The sequence below is a fragment of the Ranitomeya variabilis genome, chromosome 3, assembly GCF_051348905.1.
Source record: "Ranitomeya variabilis isolate aRanVar5 chromosome 3, aRanVar5.hap1, whole genome shotgun sequence".
Lineage (NCBI taxonomy): Eukaryota > Metazoa > Chordata > Amphibia > Anura > Dendrobatidae > Ranitomeya > Ranitomeya variabilis.
Genome location: NC_135234.1, coordinates 450,087,835 through 450,113,370, shown reverse-complemented (window position 1 = coordinate 450,113,370; position 25,536 = coordinate 450,087,835). Strand labels below are relative to the sequence as shown.

The 25,536-nt window shown below is 44.2% G+C and overlaps 1 protein-coding gene across 1 annotated transcript in view; it reads right to left on the bottom strand.

Annotated features, from left to right (window-relative positions):
* Window positions 1–25,536, bottom strand: part of LOC143816311 (ATP-binding cassette sub-family C member 5-like) — a 270,602-nt gene that overhangs the window by 12,545 nt on the left and 232,521 nt on the right. Inside the window, exons 25-26 of the mRNA XM_077296529.1 lie at window positions 8,108–8,297; window positions 6,338–6,497 (exon numbers count right to left, since the gene is read on the bottom strand). Of these exons, the coding sequence (XP_077152644.1) occupies window positions 6,338–6,497; window positions 8,108–8,297 (350 nt within the window). The remainder of the gene's footprint in view (window positions 1–6,337; window positions 6,498–8,107; window positions 8,298–25,536) is intronic.

Sequence of the window (25,536 nt, the reverse complement as noted above, 5' to 3'; positions counted from 1 at the left end):
CGGTGACGCAATATATCAACGCGTTGCAGTAGGTACATGCGCACATTACAAAAAGGGAAGATGTGGGAATCATGGGAGTGGGGCCTCCTGATATGAATTTGAGGGATCAATTTGTGTCGGGTCTTAGGGATGCACCATTGAAACAGTCATTGCGAGAACGCTTGCGCGCTAGCCCACACATGACCTTCTTAGAGGTGGGGGCAGAGACGCGCGTAAGAGAGCAGGAGCAGGGGGTGACGGCCCTGGCAGGGATGATCCGCAGCTATGAAGTACCTACTCCACCTGCAGCAGAGCCGGAGTTGGCCTGAGAGATACGAAAGGAGATACAAGAGATGCGGAGAGAATGGACCAGTCTAAGGAGAGACCCTGTTCCGGCTCAAGAGCCACAGAGGGAAGATTCCTCAATCCGAGACAGATGTTACATGATCTCGCCTTTCTACCAGGCCTCGTCAGGGAGTGAGACCTCTTGGTGCTGAAGGGGGACTGATGTGTTTCAATTGTGGGAAGACTGGACATTACACTCGACGCTGTGCGAGCCAGAGATAGCCCCCACCAAGGCAGCCATTAAATTAGTAGGCTCTGCAGCTGCGGGACGCAGCCTGGAACCAGAAAGACAGAAGAAGAGGGAAGGAAGTCCTGAAAATATAGTGTCTGCGAGCCCTACAGTCTGGGCCAAAGTGAATGGGCGAGCTGTTTACTGCTTGATCGACACCGGGTCACAAGTGACTACTGTGCCGGATGCCTACTTCAGACGACACTTTCCAGAGGTCTCGCAGCCAGAGTCGGGACCAGTAATAAGACTAACAGTGGCCAATCAGTTGCCCATTCCGGTCGCAGGAGTGGTCTGGATGGAGATTAAAGTATGTGGGAAGGATGTAGTCTGCAAGGAGTTCGTGTAGATCACAGGAGATGCCGGCTGTGGACCCATAATGACTCTGGGGATGAACATGCTGAAGGAGGTGGGATGACTACTGATTAGTGAGCCGCAGGGACCTTTCTTGAACCAATGGAGCCCACAAACCCCCCAACGGAAGGTGTTTCAGAAGCTAAACCAAGCAGCTCAAGCCCAGGAAATGTCGGAAGACAGAAGAGTCTTGGGAAAGGTGATGGTGCTGGCGGCTGCAAAGATTACTTTACCGCCCGGCCAAACAGTGCTCACATTGCCAGTGCGAGCTTGCACTCCTCTGGAGGGAGTGGAGGTGCGATCGAGCCAGCAGCGATGGACCAAATAGCCCCTGGATTGCTCATCGCTTGAACATTAGCCACAGTTCAAGACAGCAACATTGTAGTGTGGTGTATCAACCTGGGGGCCGACAGTATCACTGTTTTACCCAGTAGGTAAAGGAGATGCTGGCTCAAATTGAAGAGCCCTCTCTGCCCTGGGATGGGCAAAGTATTTTTCCACCCTTGATTTGGCCAGCGGGTATTGGTAGGTGCCAATGGTAGAACATGACCGGCCAAAAACAGTATGCGTACTGCCCATGGGACTGTTCGAGCTCAATCACATGCCCTTCGGTCTGTCTAATGCTCCAGGGACGTTCCAGCAATTAATGGAGCGATGTTTGGGAGATTTGAATTTTGAGGCTACCTTGATCTATCTTGATGACATCATCATCTACGCGCCCACCTTTGAGGAGCACCTACAGCGGCTAGAACAAGTGTTGAGCCGGTTACAGAATCATGGCCTGAAGGTGAAGCCACAGAAATGTCATCTTTTCCGTAAGCAAATTGAGTATTTGGGGCATAATGTGTCAAATGAAGAAGTAAGACCTGCAAGAGAGAAAGTGGTGGCGGTGCAAGAATGGCCACTCTCAACACGGTGAAAGATGTATGGGCTTTCCTAGGGCTTACTGACGATTTGTGAAAAACTTCACTCGTATAGCGAACCCCTTGCTGGAACTGCTGAAGGGAGCGTCACCCGGCTCGAAGAACCGGACCATCCAGTGGGGAGACAGCCAAGAAGAAGCCTTTTGAGCCTTGAAAATGGCCCTGACCGAAGCCCCCATACTAGCTTATGCTGATTTTTCACAGTCATTCATCCTTCACACTGACAGGAGTCTACATGGCCTGGGAGCAGTCCTGTCACAGGTACAAGGAGAAAAAGAATGGGTGATAGCCAATGTGAGCCGGTCCCTACATGATTCAGAACGAAATCCGGACAATTATAGCTCCTTCAAGTTGGAGCTGCTGGCCCTGGTATGGGCCATGACTGAGAAGTTCACAGAGTACTAATCCGCATCAGTGGTTCTGGTGAGAACAGACAACAACCCCATAGCGCACCTCGAGAATGCAAATCTAGGGGCCCTGGAGCAACAATGGGTGGCCTGCATGGCGAAGTATCGGTACAAGATTATCTACTGGGCCAAGGCCGAGTATACTCATGCCGACGTCCTCTCCAGGGTGACACAAGAACGTCCTGGCCATGACCGAGATAAGGAGCTGGAGGTAGAGGAGATTCCTGGATTCCGAAACCTGTCCACTTCGCAGGGACAGATCGAGGAAGAGTATGAAGATCAGATACTGGGGCGGTCCCGAGATGACTGGATCCAACTCCAACAGATGAACAAGGAGACTGCTCAACTGCGACAGTGGGTGGCATTGAAGCAACTTCCTAGTCGGAGGGACAGGAATGCACTGTCCTCATGCACCCTGCGGCTTCTAGGACAGTGGGAACAACTCTGCTTGAGACATGTATTCTTATATCGGAAGGTTCAACTTTGGCAAGAAGATGGAGCCACTTGACAAGCAGTGTTCCCGGAGAAGTCAATCAAGATGGTGGCCACCGAGGCTCATGAGTGAGGGGCTCACTTTGGTGCAGAGAAAGCGTTCTGGTGGCTGTAGAGATTGGTGTATCACCCACGACTGAGGAATGCGGTGGAAGATGAGTGCCAACAGTGCAGAAGCTGTGAGATGGCTAAACCCCCAGAACAGCGGGTCCCAACACAGACCATTGTGACCTCCGCCCCTTTGGAAGTCTTGATGATTGATTACCTGACTGTAGGACCAGCACATCTTGGCTACGAATATTGTCTAGTGATTGACCGATCACTTAACAAATTTGCTGTGTTAACTCCAACTAGAGATCAGACTGCCGAATCAGCTGCACAGGCTATCTGTTGAGATTTCATCCACGTGTACAGCTGCCTGAAAAGAATCCACTCCGATCAAGGCGCCTGCTTCCAGGGGCGAGTTTTGGAAGAACTACACCATTTGTACCGAATTGGGAAGTCCCGAACTACTTCCTATCACCCTCAAGGGAATGGGGCTTGTGAGCACTTCAATAGAACATTAATCCAGATGTTACGCACTTTGGAAGAAGACCGGAAGATACGGTGGCCTGAGTTTGTGGCAGAGCTGGTGTGGGTGTACAACAACCAAGTGCACAGCACGACCGGGTTCACTCCGTACACCTTGTTGTTTGGGCCAAAAAGGACGAAAGATTACAGAGCTGGAAGTGGACCCAGAGAAGGACTACCCACGGACGGGGGTGTCCTCTTGGGTTAAGGAAAATCGGCACCGATTGCAGACTCTTTATCGACTGGTGCAGACGAAGTTTCAGGAACTTAAACACCACCTATTCGCGGACAAAGCTCTGATACCCGGGGACCGAGTCTTGGTCCAGAATAAGCTGCCCCGGGGAAAACTGGAAAGTCGGTGGGAGCAGACTCCACACCACACCAAGTGACAAGATGGGTTGGACCCGACGGTCAGGTGCACGAAGTTCAGCCTGAACAGGAGGAAAGAGCACGCACTACAGTAGTCCATCATAACATGTTGAGGCCCTGCTTGTCCAAAGAACCCAAAAATGGAGGAGAGTTGTCAAAAGCCAGGGAGGTGCTCCCAGCTCCGGTCCCCGACTTTGATGAAGAAGAGGGAGTGTTAGCTTCATGCCCAAGCCACAATGATGTGCCGCCTAACCCCTCTGGGACATGAACACCGAGTCGCCCATGTTGGAAATCGCTAAAGCAGCAGACCAGCCGGGTTAGAGCATCTCTTTACCGCCCACAAGTCAGCCCGAACTACGGTGGTCAAAGCGAACCACAGCTGGAGTGCCTCCCGCCCTTTGCAAGCAAGATCAATTTATCTGGCAAAATATTATCCAAGATGACGAGAAACAACTGATGAAGGACCTCTCGCCCGTGGAATGGCGAGCTAAAGGAAGGCGGGATGTAGAAGGGAAGACTGGGCTGCCAGAGCTGCTGTTCCTGGGGCGAACGAGATTGAAGCCGGAGCTAGCCAGTAACCAGGGTGAAAGGGGCATGGCCAGTCATTGTGAGGTAAAACGGGCTGCGTGGCAACGGATGCGGTCTTCCCGCCAGAACGCTGATGAGGTATAGACCGCAAACACTGAGACGGGAGTGACAGGCTGCAGCGTGAAGAGAAAGGGCGGCGGCATAGTGAGAGACTCACCTAAACCGACGGGTGCACAGGGAAGCATGCGATCAACGGTGCATCGCAGTACAGACGTCCAGGTGTTGGCCGATATCCAGAGAGGCACTTGCCAGGTAAAACATTGCTGCGGAGCCCTTCAGGTCACACCGGCTTCTTAAGGAGACCCACGCCGGGAGGAATCTTGTGGGGAGCTCTACTCTCTTACTCCACAAACATATGGACTAGGGGCTAAGCGGGTAGAACCGGAGACAGCCCGCTGCCGCCAGAAGAAGGACCGTCTGCTAGGTGAGGACGCCAGCAGACATTACACCGAACACCGCCAACATTCTGCGATCCACGGGGCTTTCTGAGAGTGACAGGCTACAGAGTCACGATAAGTGGAGCCGTTAATAAGAGACTGTTTAGTTAACCATTGTTTATTCAGTTTTACCTTTGTACTATTTGTTTACTCTACTATCTCCATGTGAGGAGTTTTCCCACTGTTAGGCCATGTTCACACTTTGCGGGTTTTACCGCGGATCCGCGGCGATTTTGATGTTGCGGGTCCGCAGCAGTTTCCGTTGCGTTTACATTTACATGTAAACCCTATGGAAACCACAAACCGCTGTGCACATGCTGCGGGAAAAACCGCGCACAAACGCAGCGGTTTACAACCCGCAGCATGTCACGTCTTTGTGCAGAATCGCTGCGATTCTGCACACATAGGAATGCATTGAACCGCTTACTTCCCGCAAGGGGCTGTGCCCACGTTGCGGGAAGTAAGCGGATAATGTGCAGATGGTACCCGGGGTGGAGGAGAGGAGACTCTCCTCCAGGCCCTGGGAACCATATTTGTGTGTAAAAAAAAAGAATTAAAATAAAAAATAATGATATACTCACCTCTCAGCGCTGCACGCGGCCGTCCGGTCTGGGTTGCTGTGCGAGCAGGGCCTGAGATGACGTCGCGGTCACATGACTGACGTCACGAAGGTCCTTCTTGGCACAGCATCTTTGGAACCGGATCGCCGCGTGCAGCGCCGAGGAGATCGGGACATCAGAGGGTGAGTATATAACCAATTTTTATTATTTTTACCATTACTATTGATGCTGCATATGCAGCATCAATAGTATAGGAGTAAACCCGCAGCGGAAACCGCGGAACAAACCGCAATAAATCTGCAGGGATAACCGCAGCGGTTTTGCCCTGCAGATTTATCAAATCCGCTGCGGGAGAACCCGCAGAGGACGCCGCAAAGTGTGTACATAGCCTTAAATAATTAAATATAGTTTATCCCTGCTCTGCAGCATCTGTGTTACTGCATACCAGTGCCTGCTTATTACAGTTTGATGCATTTAGTGTGTTAAGCAGCCAGGAGCAATGCGGCCATTGCTCCTAGCTGTGACAGCAGTTAAAACAATCTACCAGTGGTGATCATGCAGGCACCGCTCCTGGGTGTGACAGGGCTCAGTTATCAATTAAAACAAGCTCCTGGTTACAACTCCTGTGCCCGCATGATCACCAGGAAGTACTGGTAAGTCCATTTGCAGGAACGCACTTAATATTGGAGGAACTGGTATGTCCAATGTCGTGAAGTGGTTAATCTGGTGTGGTTTTAATTACGGCCACCACTCACATAGATATAACAAAGCTATGGCCCCCTCTATTTTTCTCAATGGGCGTCTTTTTTAGGGACCACCCCCAACTGGCTAAAAAAACAAACAAAGAAGGGGTCATTTCTCAGGAATGAAGAGGTGCAGGAACAAAAGTAAAATGTCAGATTGAGTAGAAAAGCGGTATTTACACCAGGTAAATGACATATTTATGTAAAGAGACAGGTCCTATTCCATTGATAAAGTAGAAAATATATTAAATATGACTGTAGGCTTGCAAAACAAAATCTAGATTCTACATGCATACATGTCCACACAGATTATGAAATATGCATCTATATTACCTATGGCCTACCTCACACTTCCAACAAAAAGAACTGGTTCTTGAGGAATGATGGAAAGGTTTTTTCTTAGATCCTCCAGTCCAATTGTATCAATATGGACATTATCAATGCTGATAACACCCCCAGACAGCTCCACCAGTCTAAAAAGCGTCATTGCCAATGATGATTTACCTGTTCAGCAAATAAATTATGTAAATTTGACAAATATATCGAAATGTATAATATTTTATTAGTTATAAAGCAGTAATAATATCTCCACATAAAGAATGTCAAAAATATCACTCTATATACAAGACTTAAAAGGGGTTCTCCAAGAAGTGTAATAAAATAAATAATACAATAAATAAGACACATTTAAATGTTAAACATTTTTCTAAATACATTTATTATATGTTGTACCTACATTTTGATACAGGAAATATATATATCTTTGTACCATTAGCCATTAAAAGGTATCAACCACTCAGGATTCTCAATTCTAAATATTGTTGTACCTACTGCACGCTGCCAGGATTCTAAACATGGCAACTGCCAGGACATACAATAAGAAGGGCTGCGGAAGCACAAGACACACTAAGGCTACGTTCACATTTGCGTTGTTGGGCGCAGCGTCGGTGACGCGACGCAACCAACAACGCATGTACACAACGCAGCGTTTTGCAACGCATGCGTTGTCATAAGATCCTACAGATCGGGACTTTCGGCGCAGGGAAAACGCTACAACTAGCGTCCCCTGCGCCCTGTCTTGTGCATCTATATGACGCATGCGTCGTAAAACGCAGTACAACGCATACCGGCGCATGTCCATGCGCCCCCCATGTTAAAGATAGGGGCACATGACGCATGCGTCGGTATGCGTCGACGATGCTGCGCCCAACAACGCAAATGTGAACGTAGCCTTAAACAGTCAGGCTGACTGAGATGGGTGTTCAGTCTCATTGAAATAAAGAAAGGTATTATCTTCTCCTGAATCCAACTCCACTCAGTGTCCTGTCAGGTTGACTGATGAGAGGAATGTCCTTTCACGATGCCTGACAGGATGCTGCTCTGAGGTGACCTCTGTCTCCTGCTTCAGGCAGCCCCTCCAACTCCTACTGTATGTTCTCTGAAATCAAAGATGGGTTGTCAGTAATGGTACCTGCCATCCTGGAATCCTGACAGAATGCAGTAGATACAGCATACATTTTGCTATATAAAGGTATTTAGAAAAATGTTTAAAGCACCATTCCAGCATTTTTCTAATCTAGGGTCCATGCACCTAGTCTGATACTTAACCTGCCACCGTATTCACCTTCTATCTCCGCCTCTCCCATTGGTTTCCAGCAGTTTGTGACATGCCGGATTGCTCCAATGTTTGCTGGTGCGAGCCAGAGGTCACTGTTCAAAGCCAACCAGTCAGAAGCCGCCAACCAGCCAACTGCCAACCAGTCAGAAGCTGCGGTCATGTTATGGCGAGGCGGGACAGGAGCGGCGCTGAAAAAAAAGTATGGACCTAAGTTTAATAATACCTCTCCAGTGCTGAAAAAGAAAACCACTAGAGTGGTGCTTTAATATTTAAATGCGTATTATTTAGTTTATTTATTTATTTTAGTACATATCTCGAAAAGCTCCTGAGTAGGGATGTTCACTATGTGAACCTGAGTGAATAGTGTAACTAATCTTTTTATGTCAGAAAACTCCTCAGTTTTTCCATAAATACTAATTTCTGATGATAGTTGATAGTAAAATAAATAAAAATACACTTAGTTTCAGATATATTTGCAAGGGAATGTAACACAGACCTGACCCCGTTCTTCCCACAATCCCAATCTTTTCCCGTGGCTCAATAGTAAATGAAATTTTCTTAAAAACCAAAGGCAGGCTGTCTTGGTAACGCATTTCAACATTTTCAAATGTAATCCCTCCATTTTGTGGCCAATCTTTTGGTAGAGACTTTGCTGGACTATTAAGTGGCGCTTCTGATTCCAGATTCTAGGGTACAAATATAATATTAAAATGAAATACATCACATAACCGTCGTATACACAAATAAAAATTGTGCAAAATTAGGTTGATATAATTATTAGACCAAAATAAAGAGATTGTGCAGCAAAGGGCTTTTCTCACCTATCGTTAAACTACATGATAAATGTCTGATTGCTAAGTCCCCAAGTAGATGTTGGATTACTGTGTCTCCAAGTCTGTCATTACTTCTCATTGCACAACAATGAGGAAGTTGAGTTGAATGGAGGCTCTCAGGCCATGCATTCACCCTGCCTCTCCATTCAATATCTACAGGCAGTGCCATATTTTCCACTAGCCACTGGAGGACCGGTGCCTAGGGCAGTGGGTTGCGGAGGGCAGTACTGACCAACCGAAAGTGAAAAATAATGCGGTAATTTCCCCACCTGGATCAGTGGCAGAACAAGGGGAGGGGTTTGGGTTGGAAGCTTTTGGCATTCATTTGTATTCACATCTATAAAGATGCAAATACAAGTGAAGATGTGAGTGCCGACACTTCCAGGATCAGTTTCCTGCCCGACGTGCAGCATAATGAGGTCATTTCATCACACTGCAGACATCAGCAGAGGACAGGAGAGCATGGGAATGGCAGCCGGGAGACGGTAGGTGCTCCGTGAGCTGAAGATATGATCTTATGGAGGGGTCAGCATGGGTGAGGTGATCTAATTATGGAGATTGGGCAATATAGCTAGGGATGGGGTGCACTTTATGAAAGCGAGGTAGTAAAGGTTGGGGGTGTTTTGAGTATGGGCTATATAGGGGGACTCTGGAAATGGGGAAGAATTTTGGGGACCTATCGAGATGGACAGTATTGGAAGTCTCTGTATGGAGAAGGGGCTGTATAGGGGGCTCAAAGTAGAGACAGTGCCATATCGGGGGCTCAGAGTGAAGACATGATCATATAGGGGGACTCAGAGTGGAGGAAGGGCCATGTAGGGGGGCTCGGAGTGGAGACAGGATCGTAAAGGGGGGCTCAGTGTGGTGACGAGGCAGTCTGGGGGGTCTCTGGGTAGCGACTGGGCAGTACGAAGGAAAAAAAAAAAATGAGACAAAACCAGCTCACCTACTAGGCATTTGTTGTGGGGAAGCCCGGATGACGTGCAGTCTTCACGTGAGGCAATAGAACAAATAGAGGAGAAAATCCAGCTTCCAGAAATATCAAAATTTATTAAAGATAAAATCCAAAGTCCAAAAACATGGTTCACAGGAGAAGAAATAGCAGCAAGCTACATGTTTCGAACAATAAGTTCTTTTTCAAAGCTGCTCACCATGCACCAGAGTGAGGTTTAAATAGCAGCTGTGAAAATCACAGAAAATCACTCCACCACCTGATGCAGCAGTGATTATATACAATAAAAACGCAAAAATATCACAAAAAACATCACAAAAAAACAAAGAAATATATAATATACATATGTGAAATATATAGTACAACTAGACAATGTGAATCTCTCAGTAATGAAACATGATTTCCTTGCGAGCATTTAAGCCCATGGGATGGCAAGTGTTAAGGTAAAACATCCAATAAGCTTCACGCGTCATAAGACGTCTCTTCAAGTCTCCTCCTCTGGCTGTCACTCCAAGCCTCTCAATGCCGACAACCCGAAGGAATGCAGTATTTCTTTGATGACTGGTGATAAAATGCTTAGACGCATGAGACACAGAACGATTATTATTAGTGGACACAACAATATCAGTGATATGTTCAGAGATACGCGTCTTTAACATGCGAGTGGTACAACCTATGTAACTTAATTTGCATTTCATGCATGTTATCATATAAACCACATTCTTACTATTGCAGTTAATAAATTGCTGGATTTTATGTTCTTGTTTATCACTGCTATCAGTAAAAGAATGCGTGACAACAGAATGGGCACATGTGCGACATTTAGAAGCACCACAGTGATAAAAACCTATATGGTGTAACCATGTATGGGAGACTTTACTAGATTTAAATAGGCTGGGTGAGAGAATGTCAGACAAAGTGGTAGCCTTTTTTGCAATCACCTGACAGCCTGAAGATAGAATTTCAGAAAGAATCTCGTCCTCATATAAAATAGGAATGTTTTTCAAGATAAGAGATTTAATATCGTTGTATTGAGGACTATATTTGATAGAGCAAAAGGTTTTTTGATTTTGATACACTTTTTTCTCCTTATTTTTTGATACCAGCATATCGCTGCGTTTTTTTTGTTGTACTATATTTTTAGCTCTATCAAGAGCCCACTTAGAATAGCCTCTTTTTTCTAATTTTTTACAACACAGATCGGTCTCTTGCTTTAAAATACTGGCATCATTACAATTCCTGGTTATTCTGGTAAGCTCGCCCACTGGTATGGACTTTATTGTATGTCCAGGATGGCTGCTGGACGCATGTAAAATGCTATTGCCAGAGAGGGGTTTATGAAATGTGGAGGTGGTAATAACATGGCCCACAGTACTGCACAGTGTCAAGTCCAAAAAAGAGATCATGTGCGGATTATGACTGCATGTGAAGCGAAGATTGAAGTCATTAGAATTGAGATGGACAAGAAACTCTGGTATGGCAGACACATCGCCACTCCAGATGAGGAGTAAATCGTCGATGTATCTACCATACCAGAAAATGTCCATCGCAAATGGGTTGCAATCCGAATAAAAAAACAATTCCTCCCAATATGACATTACCAAGTTAGCAACAGATGGTGAGTGTTTACCTCCCAATCCTGAAACGTACTGCCCTCGCCCAATCCTGAAACGTACTAATTCCTCTGATATATCTGAGCGCCGAGTTTCTTTCAGTTCCTCAGACATGGATTCTATGGATAATGGGTCTATTGAAATTGGTGGTGATGAAAACATCAATCAAAATGTGGATAACACCAACACCTACTACCGTAGACCAAGAAGATTTAACTCAAAAAACGCAAGAGGCGCGGGGGCCGCAAACACCGCAGGAAACTTTCGCATGGCTACCCGCAACAGAAAGTAACATCTTTTTCAGGTGATTTTTCTAATATTTTAAATATTTCTAGTTGTGATCTCTCAGTTGAACAATTGCAAGTGTTGTCCTTGGGACTCAAATATGCACCGGATCAACGGTTTGATTTATTTCATACATTGATAGACATCAACAGATTTATTCGTAATTTGACAGTCAAAAGACATTTTTTCAAACAGGAATCTACCTCCATTGTGGATACCTCTGCTGTCAGGAATGAATTTTGTGACCTTACGTTTAATGAACAATGTCTTTTGAGAAATCTGAATGACTTGAATGGGTCTAATGTATCTTTAAACCGAGATGTAAATCAAGCTGATCAATTTGTAACAAAAAATCCATCATTTTATCCTATTCAATCACGTGTTGACTGCATGGACAGATTTCAAGCTGTCATTGAACGAGATCTGAGATCTTTAGACACACATGTCCAGCACAGAACACATAAAGGTAATTTAAATTGGAAGCAGCGCAGAGCTCTCCAGGAAATTAAAAAGATGGACCAGATCACTATAAAAAAGGCAGACAAAGGTGGCCTGATTGTTGTCATGGACACATTGATGTATAAAGATCAGATGAACAATCTCTTGAATGACACCACAACGTACAGAAAACTGCCTTCAGATCCCACATCGGTTTACAAAAAAGAACTGTTCAGCTTGATAGATGAAGGCGCAGCTTTGGGTGTTCTAACCAGAACACATGTTGAGTATCTCAAGGTTGATTGCCCCACTATACCTACAATGTATGGCTTACCCAAAGTACACAAAGGTATTACACCTCCACCAATGCGCCCTATATTATCAGGGATGGGTTCTCTAACAGAACGTCTAAGCCAATGGGTTGACTCTCTTCTACAGCCATTGGTTGTGAGAGTTCCAGGTTTTTTGAGAGACTCAAGAGATGTTCTACATCAGCTCTCTAATATTGCATGGTGTGATGGTTTTCAATGGATAAGTTGTGATGTCATTTCATTGTATACCTGTATTCCACAAAACATTGTCATTCAAGCACTAGAATTTCATCTGCATAAGTACAGTAACTACACTATTGATTTGTGCAATTATGTTATACAGGTTATCTTTTTCTTAATGACTCATAATTATTTCTCCTTTGATCAGCAGTTCTTTCTCCAATGCAAAGGAGTTTCTATGGGAGGTAAACACTCACCATCTGTTGCTAACTTGGTAATGTCATATTGGGAGGAATTGTTTTTTTATTCGGATTGCAACCCATTTGCGATGGACATTTTCTGGTATGGTAGATACATCGACGATTTACTCCTCATCTGGAGTGGCGATGTGTCTGCCATACCAGAGTTTCTTGTCCATCTCAATTCTAATGACTTCAATCTTCGCTTCACATGCAGTCATAATCCGCACATGATCTCTTTTTTGGACTTGACACTGTGCAGTACTGTGGGCCATGTTATTACCACCTCCACATTTCATAAACCCCTCTCTGGCAATAGCATTTTACATGCGTCCAGCAGCCATCCTGGACATACAATAAAGTCCATACCAGTGGGCGAGCTTACCAGAATAACCAGGAATTGTAATGATGCCAGTATTTTAAAGCAAGAGACCGATCTGTGTTGTAAAAAATTAGAAAAAAGAGGCTATTCTAAGTGGGCTCTTGATAGAGCTAAAAATATAGTACAACAAAAAAAACGCAGCGATATGCTGGTATCAAAAAATAAGGAGAAAAAAGTGTATCAAAATCAAAAAACCTTTTGCTCTATCAAATATAGTCCTCAATACAACGATATTAAATCTCTTATCTTGAAAAACATTCCTATTTTATATGAGGACGAGATTCTTTCTGAAATTCTATCTTCAGGCTGTCAGGTGATTGCAAAAAAGGCTACCACTTTGTCTGACATTCTCTCACCCAGCCTATTTAAATCTAGTAAAGTCTCCCATACATGGTTACACCATATAGGTTTTTATCACTGTGGTGCTTCTAAATGTCGCACATGTGCCCATTCTGTTGTCACGCATTCTTTTACTGATAGCAGTGATAAACAAGAACATAAAATCCAGCAATTTATTAACTGCAATAGTAAGAATGTGGTTTATATGATAACATGCATGAAATGCAAATTAAGTTACATAGGTTGTACCACTCGCATGTTAAAGACGCGTATCTCTGAACATATCACTGATATTGTTGTGTCCACTAATAATAATCGTTCTGTGTCTCATGCGTCTAAGCATTTTATCACCAGTCATCAAAGAAATACTGCATTCCTTCGGGTTGTCGGCATTGAGAGGCTTGGAGTGACAGCCAGAGGAGGAGACTTGAAGAGACGTCTTATGACGCGTGAAGCTTATTGGATGTTTTACCTTAACACTTGCCATCCCATGGGCTTAAATGCTCGCAAGGAAATCATGTTTCATTACTGAGAGATTCACATTGTCTAGTTGTACTATATATTTCACATATGTATATTATATATTTCTTTGTTTTTTTGTGATGTTTTTTGTGATATTTTTGCGTTTTTATTGTATATAATCACTGCTGCATCAGGTGGTGGAGTGATTTTCTGTGATTTTCACAGCTGCTATTTAAACCTCACTCTGGTGCATGGTGAGCAGCTTTGAAAAAGAACTTATTGTTCGAAACATGTAGCTTGCTGCTATTTCTTCTCCTGTGAACCATGTTTTTGGACTTTGGATTTTATCTTTAATAAATTTTGATATTTCTGGAAGCTGGATTTTCTCCTCTATTTGTTCCAGTACGAAGGAACTCTGTATACAGGGGCTTTTTTTGCAGATGGGGCAGTATAGGGGCTGTCTATAAAAAAAAGACAGTATGGAGAGGAGACTCAGTATGGAGTGAGGGGACAGTGTAAAAAGGGGCTTCAACATGGAGTGAAAGCATAGTGGGAGGTCAGCGTAAAGAGACAACTCAACATGGAGTGAAAGCATAGTGGGAGGTCAGCGTAAAGAGGCAACTCAACATGGAGTGAAAGCATAGTGGGAGGTCAGCGTAAAGAGGCAACTCAACATGGAGTGAAACCATAGTGGGAGGTCAGCGTAAAGAGGCAACTCAATATGGAGTGAAAGCATAGTGGGAGGTCAGCGTAAAGAGGCAACTCAACATGGAGTGAAAGCATAGTGGGAGGTCAGCGTAAAGAGGCAACTCAACATGGAGTGAAAGCATAGCGGGAGGTGAGCGTAAAGAGGCAACTCAATATGGAGTTAAAGCATTGTGGGAGATCAGTGTAAAGAATGGGCTCGATATCGAGTGAAGGCATAGTAGGAGGTCTGCATCAGGGAAACAATATGCAAATCATAGTTCATAATCGGAAGAAGGTTTGGTGGTATAACTCATAAGGGAGGACGATAGTGGTAGTAGTTTACCAAGGCGTATAGAATACTTGTCTTATTATATAAGAGGGGAAAGTATGGTGGGAATATTTTATAGGAGAGGACAGTGCGGACACTGATATAAAAAAGACAGTATTGGGGCGTGGCCTGGACCCAGAGATGAGCAGACGTGTGTGAGGAGAGCTCCTCAGATTTCCTTAGATTTAACCCCCACAATCATCCGTAATTTCCTAAAAGACCCCGGAATATACTAGCCCCATCGCTTCCCATCACTGGAAAACCACATCTGAAGGGGCCTGGTATCGGCTGGTGCTGGGGCGCTCTTGAGGAAGGACGCCATTACCGCTCACCGACTGGAGACTGGAGGAGGATCACTGTCCTGATTGTGCGGACGGAGCGACGACAGGAGTGCCGGCGCCGGAGAGAGTGTCGAAGACCGTGGCACACCACAGGAAGGACTCGGTGAGTGAGGGAGTGACGGTGGAGCGGGAGGGAAGCCACCTGTCGTTGCTGCAGCGGCCATCTTGATCCTGGAGTGCTGTGAGACAGACGGCCCGCAGCTCCGGTCACCTGCAGTACTACCCCGCTCCCCTCCTCCAGCAGCTCCTCACTCCCTAACCACCTGTCACGGTCTTACCTGTCCGGAACAGGAAAGTTGGGTACATCTTCGGTGGGACTGCAGAGGCTCCTGATGCGCTCTCCTTTCCTCAGGTCCCTCTTTTGGCGCCAAACACCCCCATCTTGCTGAGCGGCAGAGTCAGAGGCAATAGCTCACCTCCTACGACGATATAGTAGCACAGGATCTGCTCGGCATATGCAGGACTCCAGGCCATCTCTACACATGGGGTGGAGGTCTCACTAGGGGAGTGGAGTTTGCCGATGGGTGATTAAGCTGCATGATGTAGTTATCCCTGCCCCACGCCCCCCCCCCCCCCCCCCCCGTGGCTATATATAACTTATTAAAATCCACTTATATTTATGGGCAAACCCAAAAAGCGTGTTGGACAGCTTCTAGATCCTAAAGCTCACTCAGAAGACATGGATCGCTTCCTAACCACAAAGAAGCAACAAAGAAATACTAGATCCCAGTCTTCTTCCAAGATCCCTGGGGGAATGTTCCTCTTCACAGGACTCTTTAGCCTCCCATAGCTCCCCTGATAGAGCAACATATGAGGGGGATGATAATTCTGAATTCCCAGACGACTTGACTATACACGATCTTAGTAAATTTATCAGAACTCTTCCCACTAAAAATGATTTGGAGATATTTGCTTGCAGAATTGAAAACTCATACAAGAAAGAACTGCAGGTTCTAAAATCAGAATTCACCTCTAGAGCGGAAGATGTTGAGAAATCTCAGGAACTTATCTTGCAAGAACTACAAACCCACAGAGAGGTCATAACAAACCATACTATGAGACTGGAAGACATGGCAACGGGACTGGAGGACTTAGAGAACCGTAACAGACGTAACAACATTAGAATGCGTGGTCTTCCTGAGTCCGTAAGCCCATCTGAGCTGGATATTACAGTATAAAAACTGTTTCTTGAGATCTTAAATGATACAGAGGCAGGTTCCATAGAATTTGACCGGATTCACAGATCCCTTGGACCTAAACCGCCATCGGATTCAAGGCCTAGAGACGTCATTTGCAGAATACATTACTATAAAGTCAAAGAAACCATTATGTTAGCTGCTAGACAGAAAGGCACCATCACCTTTTGTGGAGCGCAGATCTTTATACTCTCAGATTTGTCTAGACGGACTCTACAGCTAAAAAGAGCCTTGCGACCACTTTTATCTCTCCTTAAAGAAAAAGACATTCTTTATAAATGGGGATTTCCATTCCAGCTGATAGCTTTCAAAGGAGGGAAATCCACAATTTTTCGTAATTTGGGTGACCTGACCACTTTTCTGGGAACTTTTAAATTACCATTGACTGATCTCCCTGATTGGCCGAGATCCCCCAGCTCCCAGACATTCCACCGAGATGGCTGAAAGCTCCACATACCAAACAACATAAGAAAAACGGTTCTGCTTCCTGCCAAACCTGAGGGGACTCGCATACTCTCCCTTCTGTTTTCAGAATATAATATCCTGGGCGCACACATGTTTTGACAAGTCGTTCTGACTTCTGGTCCGATATGCGTTTGGTTTGCCCGCGCTCAGTAGTGCGGTCAGTTTTCAACTAAGTGGACACTTCAACTTATTATATGTTAAGGAATAGAAGATCTAATTTTCCCCTCAACAGTTTGCATTGTGTAGTTAGAGTTTAAATTTAACTCAAGAGGGGTCAGATATTGGTTAATTTTGCTAGACCTAAAATATTGTTTTCTATTAGTTACTATTGTGCCTGGGTCATGGGGGCGGCGGGTGGAGGTTGGACCTCACTCTCGGCTTTTCCTCACCCAAATTGATGTGCATGGTGGACTCTCGACGCACCATCACGTCACGACTTCTTCCTTTAGGTGTACATTCACCTTACACTGAATTTTCCTTCCTTCTTCTCTTTCAGTCTGCTTCCTTTTCTTCCTCTTCTTCTCTGTTGTTCTATTCTCAATTCCTTAACCTATTCCCCACCCTGGAATTACACATGAGTGTTCAAGGGATCCAGTTTCCGTTCTCATATAACCAATTCCTCAAACAGCACTTTGACTATGGCTGGAGTTAAATTTTGTTCCTTTAATGCTAAAGGGTTAAACATACCAGAAAAAAGGAGGCAGATCCTGTACTCCAGCCATAAGCAACGTGTCTTAATTTTGTTACTTCAGGAGACTCACTTTAAGACTGGTGTGATCCCTGACTGTACATCCTATTACTACCCGAAATGGTACCATAGCACAAACTCTCATTCCAAGTCAAAGGGAATATCTATAGGTTTTCATAAGTCCTGTCTTCCAGAAGTCCTTGACTCGATGATTGATACGGAGGGGAGATTTATTTTCTTGAAGTTGGCTTGGAGATCTCGTGAACTTATCTTGGCGAATGTTTATTTCCCTAACCAGGATCAGCAGAAATTTGGTTATTCGTGCAAAAAGCTTCTGGAGAAATTTGCAGGCAACTCGCCGATCATCCTTGGAGGTGACTTTAACCTCCCAATAAATCCTCTAATTGACGTGTCAACGGGTAAGTCCTCTTATTCCCCGTCTTCAATTAAAAAGGTGAGAAAGCAGATGAGTGATCTGCGATTGGTTGATGTGTGGAGGGCTCTCCATCCAGATGCGAGAGACTATAGCTTCTACTCACGGGTACATTCCATTTATAGTAGAATTGACTATTTTTTTGTATCCCATTCCTTGCTGGATTTGGGGGTGGGGGCAAGGGGCGGGGGCGGTGTTGTGGTCCGACCATGCACCCATCTATTTTTCGATGCAACTGGACCCCTCAACGAAATCTCATTTAATCTCCAAGAAAATGTAGAACTTATTACAGGATCCGATATGCGCCTCAGAGGTAAAACGATCTATCGAGGGTTTTGTGGTGGACCATGCTGCGGACCCCACGTCTCCTTCAATAAAATGGGAGGCTCTAAAGAGTGTCCTGAGGGGCGTTCTTATCTCACATGGTGCCCGTCTCAGGAAGATCCGCATAGCAGAATTAGCTGATCTCTCCTCCCAGATGTCTAAACTTGAGACACAGCATAAACAAGATCTCTCCCCGCTTACCCTGTCAAATTTATCCACAGCCAGACAAAAATTACTTACAATACTAGATCAGAAATCCCGCTGTTTCAGAGAGAGAACCAAGAGCCGTTTCTATCACTTAGGTAACAAAAGTGGCAAATTTCTGGCAAGAGCTCTACATCCACGAGGCCCACAAACATTTATCCCGTTCATAAGAGACGCTAAGTGTAAGATAGCCCACAGTACACAGGATATATTATCCAGTTTTTATGATTATTATAGCTCCCTGTATAATATAAAGGGTCACTTTAAAGATCTTCCTACACACTTGTTTCATGATAAAATCAAATCTTATATACAATCAAACAGGTTGCCCGCGGTTTCGGAGGAGTGCCTAGCGAACCTTGAGGAAGACTTTTCATTGGAGGAGGTCACCTCAGTAATTGGGGATCTGAAGTCAGGCAAAAGTCCTGGTCCTGATGGTTATTCAGCGGGATACTACAAACAGTTTTCGGATCTGCTGGGCCCTCTATTCCTAGCCGCGTGTAATTTTGTTGCTTCGGGGGGTCCTTTCCCTGACAGGCCTTAGCTGCTCATATAACAGTCATCCCGAAACCAGAGAAGGATCCCTCGCTATGTAGCAGTTATCGTCCTATTTCACTTATCAATATAGACGTTAAAATCTATGCCAAAATGATTGCTAAAAGATTAAGTTGTCTCTTGCCTCACCTGATTAATCAAGATCAGGTAGGATTCGTTCCGGAAAGAGAAGCAAGGGACAACACTATAAGATCTATTTCCTTGATAGACACAGCAAACAGGACAGGGGACCCCATGTGTATATTTTCAATCGATGACGAAAAGGCATTCGATAGGGTGGGCTGGGATTTTATGTACCAAACGCTAGAGGGTATTGGATTAAAAAAGAAAATGCTGAGGAGTATCATGACTATATGAAGCCAACCATAAAATGGCCCTTCGTAGAGCAAAACTTGATCTGGAGAAATGGAACAGATTGCATTTATCCTGGCTTGGGAGGATCAATACGATAAAAATGGTTTATTACCACGTCTCCTTTATTTTTTTCAGGCCATCCCTATGGTCCTGCCCACCTCCTTTTTCTCCAGACTCAAGACAGCAATCACAAGATATATATGGTCAGGCAGGCATCCTCGCTTGTCGTACCAACTATTAAGCAGATCTAAACAAGCGGGAGGATTGAGCCTTCCTAACTTTCTGCTTTACAATTATGCCTCCCTCGGAACCTGCCTTTTAGATCTATATAATCATAAACATAAAAAAAATGGGTGGACAGAATCAAAGATCTCAACGAACAATCCCAAAGCAAGCATTTGGCAGGGTGGAAATATAAAAGCTCAGGGGGGGGGGGAGCCTCCCCTATCTCACGAGAAATCTGATCCTTTTTGTTAAACGCAATAATCAAAAGCTCAAAATCTCATCCACACCAGGCCCCCTGACCCCGATTTCTGACAATCCAGACGCACCCTGCGGGCCTAGATAAAGTTAAATTTCTACATAAACACAAAGATAGCCACCCGATAGTCTATGATTACATTACTCAATCTTCTATAAAACCCTTGCAATCCCTCTTCGGAGGAGCAGAGCCTCCCCCTGGGGTATGGCTTTTCTATGAACAAATCAGGGGCTTTATTTTCAAAATATCCAGACAGGTTGATCTATTTAGACCACTTCTTTCGAGTCGGCTTGCTTGGATGGGGACCCTCCATCACACACGGTATCACTTTTATATAAAATATTTCAGGGGCATCAGATGTCTACATTTGATCCTCCAGTTTTCTTCTTGAGATGGGAAGATGGGAAAAGGACCTGAATAAACCATTAACGCTGGAGGACAGGAATAAGAGTCTCCTCCACACGTTCAGATCTTCATTATGTGCAAATTACCAAGAGAGAAGTTATAGACTGTTGGCTCGTTGGTATAGATGCCCAGACAGCATTCATATTATGTTCCCCACTACCCCAGATACGTGTTGGAGATGTTGGAAGGAGAAGGGATCTTATACACATGTTTGGTGGTCTTGTCTACCCATTAGAGGTTTTTGGGAGGATGTTTTTGATCTCCACAACAAATTATCTCTTCATAAGGTTCGGCCTACAATGGAGGTGGCTCTGCTGTCTATTTGTGATCTCTCCATAGCCAAATTTAAGAGAGGCTTTCTTAGGCACTTTTTGACAGCTGCACGCAATCTAATACCCCGTTACTGGAAGCAATCAAATTCCCCTTTAAGATCTGAATTTGTAGCAGAACTAAACCATCTCTTTAGAATGGAACAACTGGTCGGTCAGGACACAGGAACTTTGGATAAAGTGCTAAACATATGGACTCCTTGGGTAGTGTTTCGAGAGACAGTAGAACTAACTACTTGGCTTAGCTAATTTATGGAACCTCCATAATTGATACCTCCATGCATCTATCTTTTGGGCGGTGGAACAAATGTGCATTAATATTAACTAACAGCTGAGTTGGACGAGATAGCGGAAACCATACCCTCCCTCCCCATCCTATTTCTTCTTCTCTTTCTGTCCACTTTCACTTTCTATTTCTATTTCTCTCTACTAATCATAAAGTTGGTTTAAATTACATTATGGTTATGCATAGTGAAACAATTTGGATACCTTTACTCCAACATTACATTTTAATCTACTTCAGGGGTGTCAAACTGCATTCCTCGAGGGCCTCAAACCATGAGTGTTTTCAAGATTTCCTTAGCATTCCACAAGGTGCTGGAATCATTCTGTGCAGGTGATTAAATTATCACCTGTGCAATACAAGGAAATCCTGAAAACATGACCTGTTTGCGGCCCTCGAGGAATGCAGTTTGACACCTCTGATCTACTTAACAGAACGGGTCTCGGAGAATTGGAATCTTAATAACCATGAATCCTATCGCTAATAGTAATAGATTATTTCATGGTTAACGGGTAGAGCGTTCTTGAGTTCGTGTTCTAGAACTTTCTTACTGATCTCTGATTCCCTTTTGAAAAGTTATCAGAATAGCTTCTTTATTCTAAAGGAGACAAAGAAGCCACTACACAGGCTTATATGAAAAATTTATTGTATTCTCTCCTGAACTACAATACTAGGAAATGCCAAATGTTACTTTGAGTTGTATCTGTTTGTTATTATTCTAATTTGAAATGTATCTCTATATGCGATTTCACTTAATAAACCTGATTTACACAAAAAAAAGACAGTATTGGGGTCATTTTTTGTGCAGGGAACAGAGTGAGGGGCAATTTATTCTGGGGCACAGTGTAGAGCTTATTTGGGGCACAACATGAGCAGATATTTTTATTCAGGCATTATAATGCCGCTATTATTTTAAGGACACTGTGACGAGATGTGGATGCGAAAAGTCATCTTGGAATCAGGACCAGATGAAGAAGAGTAAGGTATGGGTACAATACGTTGCCCAATTTCAACCTTTAAACAACCACTGACCTGCTTTATGAAGTGGATTGGCAGTTTTTTAATAACTTGTCTAGACAGTAAGTAACAGCACTTTCATGTGCACATAAAGATTGGTAACATGATCATCCTGTGTGCATAAAAAAATTGCATTGTTCTCTGCAGCATGTTTATACAAGATGATGTGCCTCAGAGAATGATGATATTTAACCCCTTTCTGACATTGGACGTACTATCCCATCGAGGTGGGGTGGGCCCGTATGACCACCAACGGGATAGTACGTCATAGCGATCGGCCGCGCTCACGGGGGGAGCGCGGCCGATCGCGGCCGGGTGTCAGCTGCCTATCGCAGCTGACATCCGGCACTATGTGCCAGGAGCGGTCACGGACCGCCCCCGGCACATTAACCCCCGGCACACCGCGATCAAACATGATCGCAGTGTGCCGGCGGTACAGGGAAGCATCGCGCAGGGAGGGGGCTCCCTATGGGCTTCCCTGAGACGATCGGTACAAGGGAATGTACTCACCTTGTACCGAGCGTCTCCTCCCTGCAGGCCCCGGATCCAAAATGGCCGCGGGGCGGCATCCGGGTCCTGCAGGGAGTACTTCCGGGTCAGGAGCAGGCTGCAGCTGCAGCTCTGTAAGCCTGCAGCGATGAGTGAGATCGCCGATCTCACAGAGTGCTATGCAAACTGTAAGATCGGCGATCTGTGATGTCCCCCCCTGGGACAAAGTAAAAAAAAAAATTTCCACATGTGTAAAAAAATAAATAAATTCCTAAATAAAGAAAAAAAAAAAAATTATTCCCATAAATACATTTCTTTATCTAAAAACAAACAAACAATAAAAGTACACATATTTAGTATCGCCGCGTCCGTAACGACCCAACCTATGAAACTGTCCCACTAGTTAACCCCTTCAGTGAACACCATAAGAAAAAAAAAAAAAAACGAGCCAAAAAACAACGCTTTATTATCATACCGCCAAACAAAAAGTGGAATAACACACGATCAAAAAGACGGATATAAATAACCATGGTACCGCTGAAAATGTCATCTTGTCCCGCAAAAAACGAGCCACCACACAGCATCATAAGCAAAAAAATAAAAAAGTTATAGTCCTCTGAATAAAGCGATGCCAAAATAATTATTTTTTCTATAAAATAGCTTTTATCGTATAAAAGCGCCAAAACATAAAAAAATGATATAAATGAGATATTGCTGTAATCGTACTGACCCGACGAATAAAACTGCTTTATCCATTTTACCAAACGCGGAACGGTATAAACGCCTCCCCCAAAAGAATTTCATGAATAGCTGGTTTTTGGTCATTCTGCCTCACAAAAATCGGAATAAAAAGTGATAAAAAACTGTCACGTGTCCGAAAATGTTACCAATAAAAACGTCAACTCGTTCCGCAAAAAACAAGATCTCACATGACTCTGTGGACCAAAATATGGAAAAATTATAGGTCTCAAAATGTGGAGACGCAAAAACTTTTTTGCTATAAAAAAGCGTCTTTTAGTGTGTGACAGCTGCCAATCATAAAAATCCGATATAAAAAACGCTATAAAAGTAAATCAAACCCCCCTTCATCACCCCCTTAGTTAGGGAAAAATAATAAAATTAAAAAAATGTATTTATTTCCATTTTCCCATTAGGGCTAGGGTTAGGGTTAGGGCTAGGGTTAGGGTTGGGGCTAAAGTTAGGGTTGGGGCTAAAGTTAGGGTTAGGGTTGGGGCTAAAGTTAGGGTTAGGGTTTGGATTACATTTACGGTTGGGATGAGGGTTGGGATTAGAATTAGGGGTGTCAGGGTTAGGGGTGTGGTTAGGGTTACCGTTGGGATTAGGGTTAGGGGTGTTGTTGGATTAGGGTTTCAGGTAGAATTGGGGAGTTTCCACTGTTCAGGCACATCAGGGGCTCTCCAAACGTGACATGGCGTCCGATCTCAATTCCAGCCAATTCTGCGTTGAAAAAGTAAAACAGTGCTCCTTCCCTTCCGAGCTTTCCCGTGCGCCGAAACAGGGGTTTACCCCAACATATGGGGTATCAGCGTACTCGGGACAAATTGGACAACAACTATTGGGGTCCAAGTTCTCTTTTTATGGTTGGGAAAATAAAAATTTGGGGGGCAAAAAATCATTTTTGTGGGAAAAATAAGATTTTTTTATTTTCACGGCTCTGCGTTGTAAACTGTAGTGAAACACTTGGTGGTTCAAAGTTCTCAAAACACATCTAGATAAGTTCCTTGGGAGGTCTAGTTTCCAATATGGGGTCACTTGTGGGGGTTTCTACTGTTTGGGTACATCAGGGGCTCTGCAAATGCAATGTGACGCCTGCAGACCAATTCATCTAAGTCTGCTTTCCAAATGGCGCTCCTTCCATTCCGAGCTCTGCCATGCGCCCAAACAGTGGTTTGCCCCCACATATGGGGTATCAGCGTACTCAGGACAAATGGGACAATAACTTTTGGGGTCCAATTTATCCTGTTACCCTTGTGAAAATACAAAACTGGGGGCTAAAAAATCATTTTTGTGAAAAAAAAATAATTTTTATTTTCACGGCTCTGCGTTATAAACTGTAGTGAAACACTTGGGGGTTCAAAGCTCTCAAAACACATCTAGATAAGTTCCTTAGGGGTCTACTTTACAAAATGGTGTCATTTGTGGGGGGTTTTAATGTTTAGGCACATCAGGGGCTCTCCAAACGCAACATGACGTCCCATCTTAATTCCAGTCAATTTTGCATTGAAAAGTAAAATGGCACTCCTTCACTTCCGAGCTCTGCTATGCGCCCAAACAGTGGTTTACCCCCACATATGGGGTATCGTCGTACTCAGGACAAATTGCACAACAACTTTTGTGGTCTAATTTCTTCTCTTACCCCTGGGAAAATAAAAAATTGGGGGCGAAAAGATCATTTTTGTAAAAAAATATGATTTTTTATTTTTACGGCTCTGCACTATAAACTTCTGTGAAGCACTTGTTGGGTCAAAGTGCTCACCACACATCTAGATAAGTTTCTTAAGGGGTTTACTTTCCAAAATAGTGTCACTTGTGGGGGGTTTCAATGTTTAGGCACATCAGGGGCTCTCCAAACGCAACATGGAGTCCCATCTCAATTCCAGTCAATTTTGCATTGAAAAGTCAAATGGCGCTCCTTCCCTTCCGAGCTCTGCCATGCGCCCAAACAATGGTTTACACCCACATATGGGGTATCAGCGTACTCAGGACAAATTGCACAACAAGTTTTGTGGTCTAATTTCTTCTCTTACCCTAGGGAAAATAAAAAATTGGGGGCGAAAAGGTCATTTTTGTGAAAAAATATGATTTTTTATTTTTACGGCTCTGCATTATAAACTTCTGTGAAGCACTTGGTGGGTCAAAGTGCTCACCACACATCTAGATAAGTTCCTTAGGGGGTCTACTTTCCAAAACGGTGTCACTTGTGGGGGGTTTCAATGTTTAGGCACATCAGGGGCTCTCCAAACGCAACATAGCGTCCCATCTCAATTCCAGTCAATTTTGCATTGAAAAGTCAATTGGCGCTCCTTTCCTTCCGAGCTCTGCCATGCGCCCAAACAGTGGTTTACCCCCACATATGTGGTATCAGCGTACTCAGGACAAATTGTACAACAACTTTGGGGGTCCATTTTCTCCTGTTACCCTTGGTAAAATAAAACAAATTGGAGCTGAAATAAATTTTGTGTGAAAAAAAGTTAAATGTTCATTTTTATTTAAACATTCCAAAAATTCCTGTGAAACACCTGAAGGGTTAATAAATTTCTTGAATGTGGTTTTGAGCACCTTGAGGGGTGC